Source organism: Dryobates pubescens, chromosome Z (assembly GCF_014839835.1).
Source record: "Dryobates pubescens isolate bDryPub1 chromosome Z, bDryPub1.pri, whole genome shotgun sequence".
Lineage (NCBI taxonomy): Eukaryota > Metazoa > Chordata > Aves > Piciformes > Picidae > Dryobates > Dryobates pubescens.
In genome coordinates this window covers 126,776,856-126,795,385 of record NC_071657.1, presented here as the reverse complement: position 1 = coordinate 126,795,385, position 18,530 = coordinate 126,776,856, and the positions used below count along the sequence as shown (strand labels likewise).

The 18,530-nt window shown below is 37.9% G+C and overlaps 1 protein-coding gene across 1 annotated transcript in view; it reads left to right on the top strand.

Moving 5' to 3' along the window:
• The window catches only part of ADAMTS20 (ADAM metallopeptidase with thrombospondin type 1 motif 20), an 83,536-nt gene that overhangs the window by 43,417 nt on the left and 21,589 nt on the right, over positions 1–18,530 (top strand). The window contains exons 16-28 of the mRNA XM_054178181.1: positions 1,547–1,642; positions 2,893–3,059; positions 3,169–3,298; positions 5,150–5,276; positions 5,948–6,158; positions 6,683–6,847; positions 7,511–7,675; positions 8,327–8,449; positions 10,120–10,227; positions 10,667–10,831; positions 11,067–11,333; positions 11,669–11,830; positions 13,346–13,522. Coding sequence (XP_054034156.1) covers positions 1,547–1,642; positions 2,893–3,059; positions 3,169–3,298; positions 5,150–5,276; positions 5,948–6,158; positions 6,683–6,847; positions 7,511–7,675; positions 8,327–8,449; positions 10,120–10,227; positions 10,667–10,831; positions 11,067–11,333; positions 11,669–11,830; positions 13,346–13,522 — 2,063 coding nt within the window. The remainder of the gene's footprint in view (positions 1–1,546; positions 1,643–2,892; positions 3,060–3,168; positions 3,299–5,149; positions 5,277–5,947; positions 6,159–6,682; positions 6,848–7,510; positions 7,676–8,326; positions 8,450–10,119; positions 10,228–10,666; positions 10,832–11,066; positions 11,334–11,668; positions 11,831–13,345; positions 13,523–18,530) is intronic.

Genomic DNA, 18,530 nt, shown 5'->3' with positions numbered 1-18,530 from the left:
GGATATAGAATCGTGGCATAAACAGTTCTTTCTCTCTTTTCTTCTTCTGTCACTTCTGTTTGCAAGTTCCCTCTCCTCCCTCTCCCTCTCCCTCTCCCTCTCCCTCTCCCTCTCCCTCTCCCTCTCCCTCTCCCTCTCCCTCTCCCTCTCCCTCTCCCTCTCCCTCTCCCTCTCCCTCTCCCTCTCCCTCTCCCTCTCCCTCTCCCTCTCCCTCTCCCTCTCCCTCTCCCTCTCCCTCTCCCTCTCCCTCTCCCTTTTGGCCTTGCTGGGGTATCTGTTTTGACTACTGTGTGAGGTCATGGGAAGGAGGGAGGGAGTTGGGGGAGGAGGTAAATGGGTCCCCTGTAGCCGTCCAGAGGGGTCTGAGGAGTTTCTGTGTTGTTTACAATTTGTAAATACATATATATATATATAGACAGTATATATATTGTATATATATTGCATATTTTGTACATATTCATTGCATTTCATATTTCTAGATTTTAGTTGGCTTGTAAACATAGCTTCATTTGCTTCCCTCCCAAACAGAGGTAGTCTGGCAATTTTATTTTAGGGGTAATCTTCTCCAAATTAGTTGGGGGGTGATTTCAACCCACCACAACAGCAAAACTCTTAAACCCAGCAAGCTAAGTGGAAAATTTAGCAAAGATTATAAAACATGCAATCTGGAGCATTAGTGTTTATTATTAATTTCTGGTATTTGCCACACTCAGGTTATCTTAGACATAAGTATCCTTTTGAATTTGTGATTTAGCATTTGTGAGAAACAAGTTGTTGGTTGCGTTTTTATAACCTATGTTCAATGTGCAGAGCGACAGTTCTAAAAAATAGGCCTTGATTCATCTCATTTTGTTACTTTGTGACAAGGCCACCATGATAGTAGTTGGAGATATTGAAGCAAACAGTGATCTACTTGTGAAGCATTTGTATTTTGAAGGGAGCACACCAGGATAACATTATAAGTGGCACCTGAATCAAGTGTGACTAGTTTCTGATGTATCTACCAATGTGTATGGCCTGCAACACTGCAATATTTGAGTATTAAGAACTTGGTCTTTGGAGTGTTGTCATGCAAAACTCTTGTGAGTTAGTGAAAGCTAACCCACTTGTGCAAATAGAGTGTGAAGAATATTTCACATCAGGTGACTTCTTCAGGCTTGTGTAAAATTTTTGTGGTTAAATTGTGAGGAGCCAAAATGTTTTCTGAGTCCCACTTGATACACTTGACAGCTTTCTGGAGTAGTGCTACCATCTAGAGATTTTTCTGAGTAGGTTGAACTCATGTTACTGGTAAAGAAATGAATTCACATTTCTGAATGCAGAAATGAATTTTAATGAATTATGAAAATAAAAGTTCAGATGAACTGATAAAAAAAAGGCAAAAAAATCAACAGAGAAATTCTATGTGCATGAAGATGCTCACATTTCCTTTCTAAAACATGAGGGTATTTAGCAGTGGTTGTCACTGGTTCGCTGTTTGTATGATCATAATTCTAATATCTGACTATTTTTGCGTATAATTAATTTATGAATAATTACATTGCAGGTTACAACATTGTAGTAAATATTCCCAAAGGAGCAACGAATATTGATATTCAGCAACACAGTTACTCAGGGAAACCAGAAGATGACAACTACCTTGGTAAAAGCCTCCTGCATGTAACATTGATGGATAGTTTTTGTGCTCTGCCAGAGGTCTGCTTTAGATGTATGTTATCAGAAGTCCGATAAAGTCTTCAGAGTAAATATCTAATTATATTGTATCATCATTTGTCTGAGTCTCTCTGTGGATGTAGTTGTTTTCAGAAATATGAGTCAGGTGTTGTTAGGGTTCTAATTCTTAAACATGTGTGTTCATTTGTCAGAAAACAGGAATTCTAGCAAGTTGCATCATTTTGTCAAGGTTTTGTTTTGTTGTGGCAGTATTGAGTAAAACTCCACAAACTAATTCAAGAATAATGCAGGTATTTGTGATTTTAAATCTTGGAAGCATACACTTTGTTTAGAAATGAAGGAATCTGACTTTCAGCAAACTTAGCATTTGTTTCCCATTTCTTTTTCAGTCATAACTGATTATAAAGGTTGCAAGTTGCAGGTGTGTGAGAGGTAAAAAGAACTCATAAGCACATTGTGCCAAAAATCTTTGTTGTTCTATTTCACAGTACTTACATTATATCCAAAGTTCCTGAGAGAATACTGGTCCATATTTTCCTTCTGTTTCTTATTCCATTAGCATCCCACTCAACAAACTTGAGAGTTTTCATTTTTCATGCCACCTCATACATCTTGCAGGACAGAAACAGCCCTGCCCCCAGCTATCACTAGCTACCACTTCAAATGGAATGCCTGAATAGCATACCTTTACTAAAACCTGTATTTACAATTTGATTTTTAACTCACTGTCCTTCTTTATTATTGTAAATTGATCATTACATTAAATTACTATTATAAATGCTTCAAAATTTCCTTTATTTTTACTTTAAAATTTACTTTTAAAAGCCACTTCAGTAAAAGCAGTTATAGCAAGTACAAGGATGTGGGCTGAGAACAGACCAGAAATACCAATAGTTGTTGTTAGGTTCTGATACTGTTTTCTTCTACAGTAGCAGAACCCAGCCAAATTTAAAAGCCATGACTGCAGTCAACCTTCAGCAAAACAAATACTACTAAGGTTATGTTGTTAATGCAGTGAAAATCCATGACAGCTGCTCAGGTGACAGTTACTGATGGTTAGGATTAAATTCATGCATTAGAAACTAATAACAGCTTTAAAGTATTACACGTGGACTGAAATAAAGCTAAGTGTTGATGAACTTGTGATTATGAGTTTTTATTGACAGAACCTTTTAATCAAAGAGATGCTTTATTTCCAATATTTTATTTTGCTTATAGCTTTATCTGATATTCATGGAAATTTTCTCTTGAATGGAAATTTTGTTGTAAGCATGTCAAAAAGAGAAATCAATATACAAGGAGCCATTTTTGAGTACAGTGGTTCAAACAATACGATAGAACGAATTAACAGCACTGATAGAATCGAAGAAGAGCTAATCTTACAGGTGCATGTTTACTTTTTTCATAAGTTTGAAAATTTGCTACATGATCATTACATTAATAATTTGATGTTCAGATTCACTGAAAACCAGCTGTCATTCTATTTCAATTAAGGTTTTGTGTGTAGGGAATTTATACAACCCTGATGTGCGTTATTCGTTCAGTATCCCAATAGAAGATGGAAGGGATCTGTTTACATGGGATCCTTATGGACCGTGGCAAGACTGCAGCAGGATGTGCCAAGGTACTGTGAATTCTTTTGTCACCAGAACCAAAGATCTGATAACATCTAGGAAAGGACTAGTCTTGAGTATTCAAATTTTTCACCCCTGCTTCTAAGGAAGAAACTCAGCACTCTCAGTAAATTTTAGGCTTTTAAGGGTGGAATGACTTCTGATTTTATTTTGCTATTATGAAATGCAATTTTATATTAAAAAATACATTTTTTCCTTTTTTTTTTTTTTTTTTTGTGTAGCCTTAAAGTGGTTCATAAAAACTAAGCTGAATTCAGTCTAATCCATCCTTAGAAAGTAGTAATGTGTGTCTACTAATATCTATTGGAGTTTTGTGAGCCTTTTTCCAGATGGGAAATTATTGTCTAATAGCTTTCTTTTTTTTTTTCCTTTTTTTTTTTAATTGCTTACCTACTACATGGAATGAAGCTGTTTAAAGACATATTTTACAATTTTTAACTGTTATTCTGTAGACCACTGCAGTGTAAAAACAAAACCACAGTATGTGTGAAGTTACGCATAAAGTGGACATACACAGATTTGTGGTAGATAACTCCTATTAGCAGGTGCTAGAAATGCCTTTAGGTACATGATGGTGAATTTCTTCTGGTTTTGAGTCAGACTGTAGATGTGCCATGTGCTAGAGAAGAGTTATCTGTCAGCTCTAGTACTTCTCCCATTGATCCAGATCTTTTAAATACCCCGTGATCAAGTTTTCTGTTTCTAACCTCTAAGTTAACATGGTAATTTGAAAATCTGGTAATTAGCAAGGGACAGATGGGATGCATTTGGAGTACTTTGTCTGATGAGTAAATGGACAGTTGCACTTCTGCAGTTTTCTGGAAATTTATATCCTTGTGAGAGCACTGTAGCATAGCTGAGAGATAGCATGATCGGGGGGTTGGAGCACCTCTGCTATAAATACAGGCTGAGGGAGCTGGGGTTGTTCAGCCTGGATAAGAGGAGGTTCCAGGGAGACCTTATAGTGACCTTCCAGTAGACTTTCCAGTATCTGAAGGGGACCTACAAGAAAGCTGGTGAGGGACTTTTTAGTGTGTTAGGTAGTGATACAACTAGGGGAAATGGAAAAAAAATATATAAATGGGTAGATTCAGATTGGATGTTAGGAAGAAGTTTTTCACCATGAGGGTGGTGAGACACTGGAACAGGTTGCCCAGGGAGGTGGTAGAAGCCCCATCCTTGGAGGTTTTTAAGGCCAGGCTGGATGTGTCTCTGGGCAACCTGATCTAGAGTGAGGTGTCCCTGCCCATGGCATGGGGCTTGGAACTAGATGATCCTTGAGGTCCCTTCCAACCCTAACAATTCTGTGATTCTATTATTTTAATAGCAGCCTTCCAGTAGCTGAAGGGGGCTGACAAGAAGGATGGAGAGAGGCTGTTTACAAAAGCCTGCAGTGACAGGATAAGGGGCAATGGCTTCAAACTAGAGAAGAGCAGATTTAGATTGGATTATCAGGAGCAGGTTCTTTACTATGAGGGTAGTGGAACACTGGAACAGGTTGCCCAGGGAGGTGGTTTGGGCTCCATCCCTGGAGATACTCAAAGTGGAGCTTGACAGGGCTTTGGGCAGTCTGATCTAGTTGAGGATGCCACTTCTTACTGCGGAGGGAGTTGGACTAGATGGCCTCTGGAAGTCCCTTCCAACCCAGACCATTCTCTGATTCTATGTGTGACTGGTATGAGGCTATTTTTCACCTGTAATGTAGTCAGCTGCACAAAGCAGCATGTTTGTGCAGTATTAGACAATTAGACAGGGGGAATTTCTAAACTAATGGAATCCATTAGTGTAAAAAGGAGCTGTTACTTTAGCCTTTTGTTTACCCTTTTTGGTTTCTTTTCAAGGTATTCGAAGAAGAAGAATGACATGCATACGTAAAAGTGATCATGTGGTAGTGTCTGACCAAAGGTGTGAGCTTATACCCACTGTGCCAGATGTCCTTGAGGAGTGTAATACAGAATGTGAATTAAGGTAAAAAATAGGTTCTTAGCTGATGGAGCCACTTGTGGTCTTACATATTTCTGTTAGTAGAGAATGAAACATTGCTTTATCCTCTTGTCTCTCTATTCCTCTCTACCTCTCTCACCCCTCCTATACCTCTTCCCTTTCATCAGATCTATTGGTATAATGAGTTCATGTGTGGTGTTTACACTGGCGAACCTAACTTCAACACTCACCTAACTTCTATTGGCAAAGCATAAAGTCCTTTCTGAATCTGTTTTGTATCCTGGTGCAAAAATTTGGATTGCTGAGCAATACATTTTTCATGAGAATTGTGCCTACAACTGGACCTAATTTGAACCAGACTTGTATTTTTTCAACTCCAAGAAAGCCCACACTAAAATGGTCAAGAGGCTGAACAGCTGGAATTAGAGCTTACATTTTTGAAGTCATTTAGGTGATAAATAAAAAAGATCTTTTAAGTTTAAAAATAACTTTTGTGAGCCCGTGTGTCTTCAAATTCTTTGAAAATTCCAGTCATGAGATAGATTTTGCAGCTTTATCTGTTTCCTAAACTATGTATCTATATGTGCATGACCATTCCTGGTGCATTCTCTGAGTGCTTTGAGTGCTTTATTCACCATGGTCTAATTCTATTTTTTTAAACACAATTAGCTTTCTATAACAGTTTATCCTTGTAGGTGGCAGCATGTTGGCAAAAGTGACTGCACATCAAAGTGTGGCCCAGGGTATCGGTCCATAGAGATCCACTGCATGAAGTACTCTGTTTCAAAAGGACTAAGTGCTCCAGTGGATGACAAGTACTGTGCTGATCAGCAGAAACCACCAACCAGAGAGCCCTGTCATGGTGACTGTATGTTAACAAGTTGGCACTACACAGAATGGTCAGAGGTACAAATTCAAAACCTTTTAACTGAGTCATTATCCTTCTGGTTAGTCTGTATATCAATTTTTAGTTTCTATATACTTTTTGTATGTGTGTAAGTAACTAAAATAAAAGAGGAGCTAATACCAATCTTTATATTTCAGTAACTTAGTCATATTTTTGTAAGGAACTCAGCTAAACTGATTGCAGGTTGGGTTTGAAGGTCGTATTTGGTGATTACCAGATCTTCTCTGCCAACTTTCAAACCCAAGCTGCAACAGAAGTCTATATTGTATATACAGTCTTAAAAAATCAAATCTAAGAGTATGTTGGAGAAAATGAGCAAGTATAATTCCAGCTTTAATCATCATTAAAAAGCTTTATCATGGAATTACTAAACAAAGTATCAAATTTATGTCACGTGAACATTAGCAGCCTGTGGATTACACGTCTAACAGTCATTGTCTTTCACCTTTAAGACTGATGGTGTATTTCAACTTTATTTTATCATGTTGTTTCCTGTTTTATAATATTTTTTTATACACCTCAGTGTTCCAGGAGCTGTGAAAGAGGCATCAGAACCAGAGAAGCTTTTTGTATGAACAATTTGGGTCGCCATCTTCCTGACAGGGAATGCCAGGAACTTCCAAGACTTGTAACACAGAGCTGCAATGAATTTTTATGTCCAAGCTGGACTGCTAGTCAGTGGAGTGAGGTAATGAACCATGTAAAGCTTGAGTTGCCTTTGGTCCTGGTCACTGATACAAAATAAGTGTGTGGTTTTTTTTGTCCTTTTGTTCTGGCTAATTGGGAGTGCATAATAAAAATACTAATGTCCTAGGATTTGGCTGATGCACATCTCACCTATACAAATGGCATGAAAACGTTGGAAACATACACCTGGAATTTACTTTAGTCTGAGTTTTTTTACATTAACATAAGGTAGTGAAGCTACTCAAAGTAAATGTATTTATAGTCATGAAACAATGAGAAGCATCTAGGTGAAGAACAGTCATATCCATTTTATTATAAGGATTATATGAGCATGAAAAAATAATAGATAATTCAGACTTCTTCTCCTGTGAAATCTGTGATGTGTGCTCCTATTTTTTAAAAGTATTCTTTATTCTAATGAAAATAAATTACCTGTATGCTGTTCCTATATTTTTGTAGCTTTAGAAATAGTTATTGTTTTGTATTGTATTTGGGTTGATGTTTACAGGAAATGGAGAGTTCATAAAAGAACTGATTCTGTTGGACTGCTTGCATTCATGGAATATTTTTGTTACTTATGGTCTTTGAAATCAGATTCCTAAAAGGAAGTGAAGCCATTAGTGTAGATTCATGTCTTTACAAAAGGATTGCTCTAATTTTACAGTGTCCTGTGACATGTGGCAAAGGAATGAAGCATCGTCAAGTATGGTGCCAACTAAATGATGAACGTCTGAGAGATGATTTCTGTAATCCAAATGACAGACCAGAATCAATAACACTATGTGAACTTCATGAATGTGCTTCTTGGGAAGTAGGACCCTGGGGACATGTGAGTACAGAAGGATTCCTGTTTTTAAGTTCAGACTACGAATGATCACAAACCATTACCTTTTAAGCATTTTTATTGTGTCTTAAACTCTTAGCTTAGTTGAATTGATTGACATATTTGTTTGCTACTATTGGCTATCTAACCTGTAATTTAGGAACACCCCCACACAGGTTAAATGTCGTTGATCCTGAGTCTTAATCACAGATGCAAAAGCACTGTTCAGCAGTAGCCAGAGTGTTGGTGTGTTATGAGCACTGTTAAGAACCATGTAATCTATTGTGAAGAAAGTTAACAGCATCCCAGTAGTCATAGACTCATAGAACTGTTTAGGCTGGAAAAGACTTTTAAGACCATTGAGTGCAACTGCTAGACTAGCACTGCCAAGTCCACCACTAAACCGTGTCCCTCATCACTACATCTACATGTCTTTTAAATGCCTTCAGGGATAGTGACTCAACCACTTCCCTGGGCAGCCTGTTCCAAAGCTTGACAACCCTTGTGGTGAAGAAATTTTTCCTAATACTCAATCTCAGCCTCCCCTGCTGCTAGTCATTCCTATTCATTCTAGAAAGAGTTTTAAAATGTAATTAAAAAATAAACTTTGTTATAAACAGTGCTATCTCAAGCATGTGAAATTATTGACTTCAACAGTGTTCTGTAACATGTGGACGTGGGTACCAGATGCGTGCAGTCAAATGTGTTACTGGGACTTACAGAGTTATTTTGGATGATGACAGAGAATGTAATGCTGCTACTCGCCCTAGAGATAACCAAGTAAGTAAAACAATTCCTTTCAGTTGATTATACTTTTAAGGGAGAAGTCTCTAAGTAGTTGTCTGCTGACTTCTTGAGGGAACTTAAAAGACACAGAAAAAAAATACTGAAACTCTGCTTTTTTTCCCCTGAACTTCAGATTAGGCCCTGGGAATTAAGTACAAAAATACTAGCTTGGAGTTTGGAGATTTGGAAATGACTGAAGGGATCTAAAGGCCTTTGATTATTTGGAGAGGAGAGGGAGGGAGTAAGCTCCAAGATACAGAGTATCAAAAGGACAGTGCCTGTCATGATGCTTAATTACATGATTCTAACTGGCTTGGTATTTGCTAAAACTCTGTTTGCATGTAGTTCATAAAGAATGACATAGTCACTTCAAGAAAACTTTAGTTGTTAGAATTCTGCTAATTCAAAACTGTATAGACATGAATTATGATTTGATATGGTATTAATATGGCTCTTTACCATCTTGTCTCAATTTACTTACTTCGTCACTTCTCTTAATTTAAACCTATCATTTTTCAGAAGAAATGTTTTTAATACAGTCTGAGGTGCTGGAATGAATGTATTGCTCTGACCACCAAATTGCTACATCTCATTTATATCCAGCTAAGCTGGTAACCACATAACTGCTTTGGGGCATACTCTGCTTTTTGTTTGAAGAAGGGGGGGGGCGAAAAATGGGATTCTATTGTCTGGAGTAAACTCAGTCACAAATTACTAACCCTCTGCTGGCTGGTATTGAAAGAGATTTCATTCAGTATAAAAACCAAGTAATTACATTTTTATTTCCACTTCCATGGGAAAAGACTGGGTTTGAGTAAGCTTTATAGTTTGAATTGTGGTACCTGTTTGGCGCTCGACTGAAACCACGCAATTTCGTGTTCTCTGTAGCTAAAGTCCAGAGAAGAGCAACAAAGTTGGTGAGGGGTTTGGAACATAAGCCCTATGAGGAGAGGCTGAGGGAGCTGGGGTTGCTTAGCCTGGAGAAGAGGAGACTCAGGGGTGACCTTATTACTCTCTACAACTACCTGAAGGGAGGTTGTAGACAGACGGATGTTGGTCTCTTCTCCCAGGCAAGCAGTACCAGAACAAGAGGACACAGTCTCAGGCTGCACCAGGGGAGATTCAGGCTGGATGTTAGAAAAAAGTTCTATACAGAAAGAGTGATTGCACGTTGGAATGGGCTGCCTGGGGAGGTGGTGGAGTCGCCATCACTGGAGGTTTTTAGGAGAAGACTTGACAGGGTGCTTGGTGCCGTGGGTTAGTTGCTTGGGCGGTGTTGGATTGGTTGATGGGTTGGACGCGATGATCTTGAAGGTCTCTTCCAACCTGGTTTATTCTATGTATTCTATTCTATGTATTCTAAAGATATGAAGAACAGGACTGCACAGCCACTGTCTTTGCTCAGTTCTGTAGTGCATGTGGCTATGAAACAGGGCACTGTGATCCATATACCTCTTGTCTCCAGCAAGTTGCCTCTTGATTGAAACAAAACAATTAAATTAAAAGCCTTTAAATTATGTTAGGAAAATGTTAGAAGATGGTATTTACTTGTTAATTATTGCTAGCCTATTGTAATGGGAGGGTCTTTCCTTGTGGGAGCTAATTGCATTATGGTTGGCTCTTCCAAAATGTATATTTCAAAAGCTTTTTTCTTATCCCCACAGGAATGTGAATTGCCCTCTTGCCTGGACATGACAAAATTATGGACTACATCTCTTCCTCTACTTCATGTGGGGAAGGGAACCCAATGGAGATACGGATCATGGACCCCAGTATGTAATGTAATGGTAGCTGCATGTTGCAGACCAGTCCTCATTCCTTCACACATTTTTCCATAAAGCCCTCATTAGTATTTTTTTCAGCCTAAATAATCTGCATGGGATAAATTTTAAAGGGATTCTAATGGTTTTTGTATTAACCTGTTTTTTAAGGAGAAAATGGACACTTCCAGCAAATTCTGTGTGCTTCAAATATAGCCAGGGAAAATAAGAAGGGTAAAGCCCAGAATTCTAGGAGCTGGAATTCTGAACAAAATGGCTTTCATATGATTGAAAGTGTGCAAAGAAGTTTTGTTATTTTTTAAAACAGTGATTAGTTTCTAAGCATGGAGAACATTTAAAGACAAGCATATGCTGAGCTATTTTAGTATTTTGAATGCTTGCATGGTCTCAGTCTCCTAAGGTGTGATGAGCTTGGATTGTTCTCCAACAGTGCTCTGCATCCTGTGGGAAGGGCGATCGAGCTCGTTACGTGAGTTGTAGAGATGCTTATGGAGGAATAGCAGATGAATCCTTCTGTGCTCATTTACCACGGCCAGCTGAAGTTTCAAGCTGCTTTAGCCCATGTGGAGAGTGGCAAGTTGGAAATTGGTCCCCTGTAAGTATTAATTATAATTTATTGTTGGGTTGTGTTTTTTTTGATGTGTCTGTTTAGATCGTTGGCCAAAGCCTCTGGGTAGAATTTGGGACTTTGTATTCTGTGTGAGTGTGCTTGAAGTTGCATCCCTTGAGAAAGCAGAGTAGAAATTTCTTATTGTCATAAGAAAATATAAATGTCTTTGGTTATTACTTATCAATATTCTGTCACAAATGTTGGGTTAATTTTTGGTCAGTGCACGGTTACCTGTGATAGTGGAATAATAACAAGGCAAGTTATGTGTGTCAACTATCATCAACAAATCAATGAGAATTACTGTGATCCTGAAGGCCGACCTTCCAAAGAACAAGAATGTAACATGCCTCCATGTCCAGTAGTTTATCGTCATGTTCCAAAAACAGATGACCATCCAAGCCATTTTCCAGACATGGGTTACCTTCCAATACACCATCCACAAGACAACATGGGAGGATATCAGTGGAGAACTGGACCCTGGGGAGCAGTAAGAAATTTTTTTTGTAACTAGATTAATTTGTTCTCTCACGTGTGTGTTAACACTTCTAGCAATGTTCATACAGTACAGATTTGGTCAAAAGAGAAGCACTTTTTATTTAGGAAAAAAAATTATAAAGAATAAATTCAAATTATTTTCTGTGTTTCCTGTGGTTTTCTGTGATTTTAGCTTTAAAATTATTCTATCTAGTAGTAATTTCTGTTTGCAAATTTGAGGTTTGAAAGTTGGCAACAAAATAGAATAATTTGATGTTGTTTTAACCAACATACCTTACACATTTCTGAGTATGCAATAGTGACAGGTGTGCTTACTTGTTTTGGTAGTGCTCCAGTACTTGTGCAGGTGGATTTCACCGTCGTGCTGTGGTATGTCAAGATGAGGAAGGAAGAAGTGCTAGCTACTGTGATGAGGCAACAAAACCTCCAGAGTCAAGACACTGTGATTCTGGACCCTGTCCACGGTGGAACTATGGGAACTGGGGAGAAGTAAGATCATTTCATTTTCAAAGGGAATTATTTACCATGCAAGCTTAGAAATAGCAGCATAATTATTTGAATGTGTGTGGAACTGAACACTATTTTTTAACTTACTTGAAAAGAATGAGTTTCAACCTGTTTATCTAAACTTTGTTCTTTGATCAAATCCTGAACTGTGTAGTGTAAATATAGGTAGTATAAATATACATCCAAAAGAATTCAGTGTTGTATGAGGCTAAGGATGTACAACATACAAGTGTTGCAATAGCATCCTGACTCAAGATACACAAAATTATTTCATATAACAGAAAGATGAATTATATTCAGGAAAGCCTCAGTGTAATTGTGAGTCTAATTAAAAAATGAACACAGGAAGCTGTAAGGAAACTTTGCATCAAATTTCATGGGTGCTGACTAGAATAACTTCAAGTAGTAGCATCTAATGAGTTGTAGTTCCAAACTAAAAGTATAGCTAGAATCATGCATCTAAAATATGTGCCTGAATTAGAATGTTTTGATGAAACCTTGTACATTATTGAACATACAGAAAGAACAATTTCTCCATGCCATATAATGTCATATCCTGACCATGCATCCTTGCTTAAACACTGCAGAAAGAGTTAATGCTGGTTACTTTGACATTCATTCTAATCTAGCCTCTTGTGATTCCTGTCTGCTATTTTACTTACTCTTGATACATACATATCTAGAGTTGGGAATAGAAGATAAATTGTTCAGATGTCTTTTTTACTTCCCCCCCCGGACCCCCCATTTTGGCCAGATCCAGCCATTTAGTTCTCCAGGCCAGTCTGAGTGTCATCAGGTTTTATCTGTCTGTAGCTATAGACTTGGAGCCAGATAATGCTTATCATAGAATCAATAAGGTTGGAAGAGACCTCAAAGATCATCAAGTCCAGCCTGCAGTTTTTGTCTCATTTAGAATTCTCTGAAAATACAGTAAAAAATTGCAAACCATGTGAAAATCCTCAGTTTTGATCAGATACCTCATTAGGAATCAGAATTAGTTGGGGTTTTCTTTAAGGTATTGCAGAATTGCAGGAAAACCGAAACCCAGAAAATGCATTCTATAAGTATTTTACACTCCAAATGAATTAGACTGTGAGAAAGTGAGACTAGTGCTTGACTTTTCTCTATTATGGCAGGACAAACTAATTTCAGGATGAATTATCATCATTTCCTCCTGTCAAAGAGATATACACACATTCTCACAAATGGCTGCTGCTTAATGATATAGTAAGTAATAGTACAGAATAGATTCTCTGAGACTTTGTGGAAAATCATTTGATAAAAATGTAGTTTGGTAAATCTATTGGTGAGAATTGTTTTGTTGTTGTTTTTTTTCATTATATGAGATTAAACTGGAAGATTTTAGTCTTGAACTGAGTGTCCAGAGAATATGAAAACAGACATAGTGAAAAATGACACGTACTGAGCATTGCTGTATCTTTTTGTTTTGATGGCATGTGATGACAAAAATATTACATTTTAAATTCTTTATTTCAGTGTACTCAAACTTGTGGAGATGGAATAAAGACAAGACTGGTGATTTGTCAGCTTCCTACTGGCCAGATGTTGGGTGATCAAAACTGTGAAATTCTAGACAAGCCACCTAACATGGCACAGTGTAATATGCATTCTTGCCCTGGTGATGTTTCATGGCATCGGGGACCGTGGAAATCGGTACGATAGCATTCACTAATACTTTTCACTGTCTTGTTCTTTCTGTCACTTTATTTCCCCTTGGCTTTTAAAGACTACATTTTTGTTTGAGAACTGTGAAACAATAATGCATGTGTAATATAGTCTGTAGTTTTATTAAGCAGTTGTTCCTGCTGTCACTGAATTAAATGGGAAACAGCCATTTCCCGTGGTGGGAACAGTCTCATGCTCTTTAAAACATCATAGGGAGTATTTTGAAAATCACCAGGAATCATCATAGCCAATAGCAACACCTAATGGGTTGTTCTGTTTTGAAAGGATGTGATTTGATCTGTGTTTAAATTTAAAATCAAAGATATATGCTGTAATTTATGCTGTAGTATTATCTAAGTATTTATATTTGTAAAGAAAAAGCTTTTTGGTGCATAACTTTTTTCTAATAGTATATCTAAGTATAAAATAACACTCATGTGTATATTACACTCTGTCATCAAACATTTTACTCCATTTGACATGTACATTTGTGTATAAAAGTTTATATTTGTGGTTTTAAAGCAGTGACTAATTAAACCTGTCTATGTATAATTATGTATGTAACTATGTTATTGTCTACATGTCACTGTCCTATTAATCTGTAAAAATGCCTGCAGTAATCACCATTAATCTTTAAAACTGCCACTAGCAGATTATTAACATACTGAAGTAATCATAGCTAATTCAGCAATATAGAGTACATTATATTTCCCAAGCTGTGAATCTGACAACAATATTTATTACTGTGCTCGAGTCTAAGGAGAATAATAGCAAAGGATGCTGGATCCAGTTCTGGTTCCATTGAAAGCAGTTAAAAACCTTCATTAACACTGCTGGGAGATGGGCTCGGACAACAGTTCTATTAATTTTTTTATTAAAACAAAATGTAATTTGTTTACTTTTTTCAGTTAATATGGAAACATCTTAAAAATATTGTCCAATTTAAACTTTGAATAATTTATTACTGTTTATGTAATCTATTCTAATTTATTGCAAAGAGACTTCACATTGAAAGACTGAATTAGTAAATTGCCACAGTTATCTTTTTCTTCCACTCTGCAAAAGAGAGTTTTGGGGTTGTGTTTAACAGACACCAGAGTATACTATTTAGCCATTAGCCAAATAATTAGTGGTGGCTTGCTAATGCTCAATTAATGTGTCTAGTTCAGGTGCTGAGAAGACAAGCAAGGCATTCAGCACACAGTTGCATTTGAACTCAAACATTTTCCTTTTACATAGGGAATTATTCACACAGCCTGTTTGTTCCCTGAATGATGCAGCTTGTCATGCATAAATAGGTTACCTGTAAGCTACTGGAATGTGTTGTAAATGTTGCATATGGCTCATTTTGCAAAGATTTTCATGTTGGTTTGTGTCTCAGTTTACACAAAAAGCCATTTTAATCCTCCAAAAACTGTTTAGAATGCAGCTGTTACCAGACTTCGTAGCCTCTTTTATATATGATTGAAAGCTCTAAGGGTATTCTGTAATAGCTTTAATAGTGTTGTACAGGAACAGATGTAGGAGATTCAGGAAATAAAAGCAGGCTTGCAAATTAAATATGCTGTCATTTTTTAAGTAATTCACCTAGTTTGAATGCTGCCAGCACACAAACCTCAGTTAATTTTTGTTCCTGTTTAAACAGAGAAAAACATTCATTATGAATGACTATTATAGGAGATCAGTAAAAGCTTTAGTCACTGGAATGTTGTAGCCTAGGATGAGTGGCTTTGTGATCGTTTGGCAGTAGATCATGGCTCTGCCCAACTGATGCCTTTCTGTCATACAATATACTCCTATATAGAGGACTGTTAAGTGACTGGATGCTTTTTGGAGGCTGGAGTCATTAAGCATGTCACATATACCTTTATTTCATAGAATCATTTAAACTGGAAAAGACCTGAAAGATCAATGAGTCCAACCATTAACTCCACTCTTCCAAGTCCACCACTGACCTATATCCCCAGCACCATATCTACATGGCTTTTAAACACATCCAGGGATGGTGACTCAACCATCTCCCTGGGCAACCTGTTCCAATGCCTGACAACCCTTTTAGGTTACTTTTTTTTTTCACGATGTCCAGCCTAAATCATCTCTGGTGCAGCTTGAAGCCATTCCCTCTTGTTCTGTCACTAGCTACCTGGGAGAAGAGACCAACACCCACTCTTCTGTGGAGCCACTCCATCAGGCTGATGTCTTTCTTGTACTGAGATGTCCAAAACTGAACACAGTACTCAAGGTGTGGCCTCACCAAGACAGAGTACAGAGGGAAAATGACCTCTCTGGTCCTGCTTGCTGCAGTATTTCTAATACAAGTCAGGATGCCAGTGGTCTGCTTAGCACACTGCTGGCTAATATTCAGCTGCTTGTTGATCAGTACCTTCAGGTACTGCCCAAGTCCCTCTTTAGAGCCTCCCTACTCTCACAAGCAGATCAACACTCCCACCAAACTTGATGTCATCTGCAAATTTACTGAGGGTTCACTCTATCTCCTCATTGAGATAATTTACTTTGCTATAAAGACAGCAAGAACCAGATAAAACACCATTTATATTTTTGATGAATGTGCTGGATAATGTTTATGTATCTGGACAGCAGTGCATTTCAGCTACTAGTGAGACTCCAGTGTCAAAACTGAAGTAGGAACTGAAACGTGAGACTTCCCACATGCAATCTAACTTGCTATAATAAATTCTGCTGTCTTTTACTTTTGATGGCACAAAGGTAATACATGGAGAGAGAATGAAAGGAAGGGAATTTATGAGCAATTACAATACATGGACCAGCTCTTTGCCCTTCATGAATACTGGCCCTGTCTCTGGTGCAAGTCAGTTCAGAAGGAGGTGTCAGATGTACTTAAAACACTTTTTCCTCATTCTTTCTTTGCACTAGTGGAAGAAATCTATTCTTTAATGAATAAAAAATACTCTTTTTAAGAACTGGGATCCCAGTCCCCTTCCAGTATTGTTACTGCCAGGCATCCCATTGACTTCTGCAGGAGTAGAAGCAGCCCAAACTTGTGTTACTGAAATATTTGTGTTCATTTTAATGCAGAGAATTTTGCTGTGTATAAGTGCCTTCATTCTCTTTTTCTAATATGTAAAAAGTATTTATATCTTTAAATATAATCTTTTATATTAAAAGGGAATCCAGAATCAGTGAATTTGGTTTTCAAAACCAGCTTCAGGTTTTTACCTCTACTTCTGCTGCTGCCTAATGTCTAACTTCAGAATACCTCATTATCAATACAGCATGTGTATTTAATATCTCACTGGCTGAAATCTCAATGTTAGCAGATGCTATTCCTTTGGGTTTTTTAAAACTTTGGAAATGAGGGGTGCCTTTTCAGAGATAACTAATAACATGTGTCACTACCCAAATAATGTCACAGAGCAGACTTGGGATAGTGGATTTTATAGAAATGAGAACAAAACAAAACAAACTTGTTTCCAAAAGTCAAATATTTGTGTACTGTTCTTTAAGTTTAGAGGAAATTTCTCCTTTTTGGTGCTATGTTGCCTGTATAGCTTGAAATAATAAATGAGTTACAATGTATGTGTGGAAAATTAATGACTCTTACTCGTGTCTGTGAAATACAGTTGCATTTTAACCCTTCTTTATTGTGCATGTTGTGTGGCTTTGTGCTTGTAATTCATGTGTCTGTTATTAAGGAATGCTGATGTTTAAAGTCCTTACATTTTTTTATTTGTTTTTAAAAGGTTGGAGGAACTATCCACTCTTCCAAAAAAAAAAGGAAGCGTTTTTGCCATTGAGTAGTTTTTGTGTTGCAGTGAACTCCATAGGACATTTTAGTGGTATTGTTCTCATGAGGGGAAGGTCTTACACTTGAACAGAAAAAAGAGAAAAAAAATCCCCAAACCAACATGCTTATTGATAAAAGGAGCAACTGATACCATTGGATGACTGGAATAGGTAGTTGTCTGTCCAAGTTTTGAGCCACAAGCTGCTAAGGGCAAAAGGACAGAAAAGATATTTTACCCCTTCTTAAGGAGTAAATTGAAATAAAAATGCTCCGCACTGGATTGGAAGTTTAAATGGAAATTCTATTTACAGATACAAACCACAGGCATTCAGGTAAAAGAAATAAACCTGGGCCAACCAGGCCAAAGCCTTCCAGAAACCTCCACCCTACTCAGCCTCAGCAGGCACAAGAGCAGCCAACTGCATGCCCCCCCGCTAGACTCAGGCCTTCCGCAGGCTTCAAGAGGCCAAGTGGCATAGCTGGAAATTCACTGCCAGCCAAGGGCAAGAGAAAACCTCTCCCCCACAAACCACAAAGATAAGGCATGTGCGTGTCCCAAGGCAGAGAGCAGAGAGAGAGCTAGCTTTGGCTGTACACTCCTTTGTATAGAGAAATACAGGAATAGCAAATACAGTAACAGATTACAATATCCTGGGATGAACTGCCTGCTCCCCCACCCTGGGACTCTCTAGCCTCTGGAGGTATTTTCTTTGTGGTTATACCAATTAACTCTTGATTCCTCTTAACATACAACATTCTTCAGTGATAAGGCTCAAAGATACCTTTTGAACCTTTTGCTGGAGCTATAATTTTGTGGCTTAGGGCTGTTCCATTTAGTCACTGACAAAAGACTGAGCATTACATTATGATCCTTAGCTTTCTGTCTATTGTCTCTTAATATCAAAGACATAACACAGTTTTTTGGTGTTCCTAGAACACTCTTGCATGAGTTTGCAGAACGTTCAGGCCCTCCATTTAGAGAGGATGTGTAAGAGACAACAAAACCAAAACCAACCAACCAACAACCACCACCACCACCAAAAAACAACAAAGCCAAACACCACCTTCCTCTCCCCTGCCCCCAACCTAACAATCAACAGCACAACCCCTCACCCTGCCCTCCCCCCCCCAACAACAACTGAACAAAAATCACAACCGAAAACCCACACTTCAGAATATCATGGAAGGGGAAGATGGGAAATACAGCTAGTGATCCTCAATACCATTCCT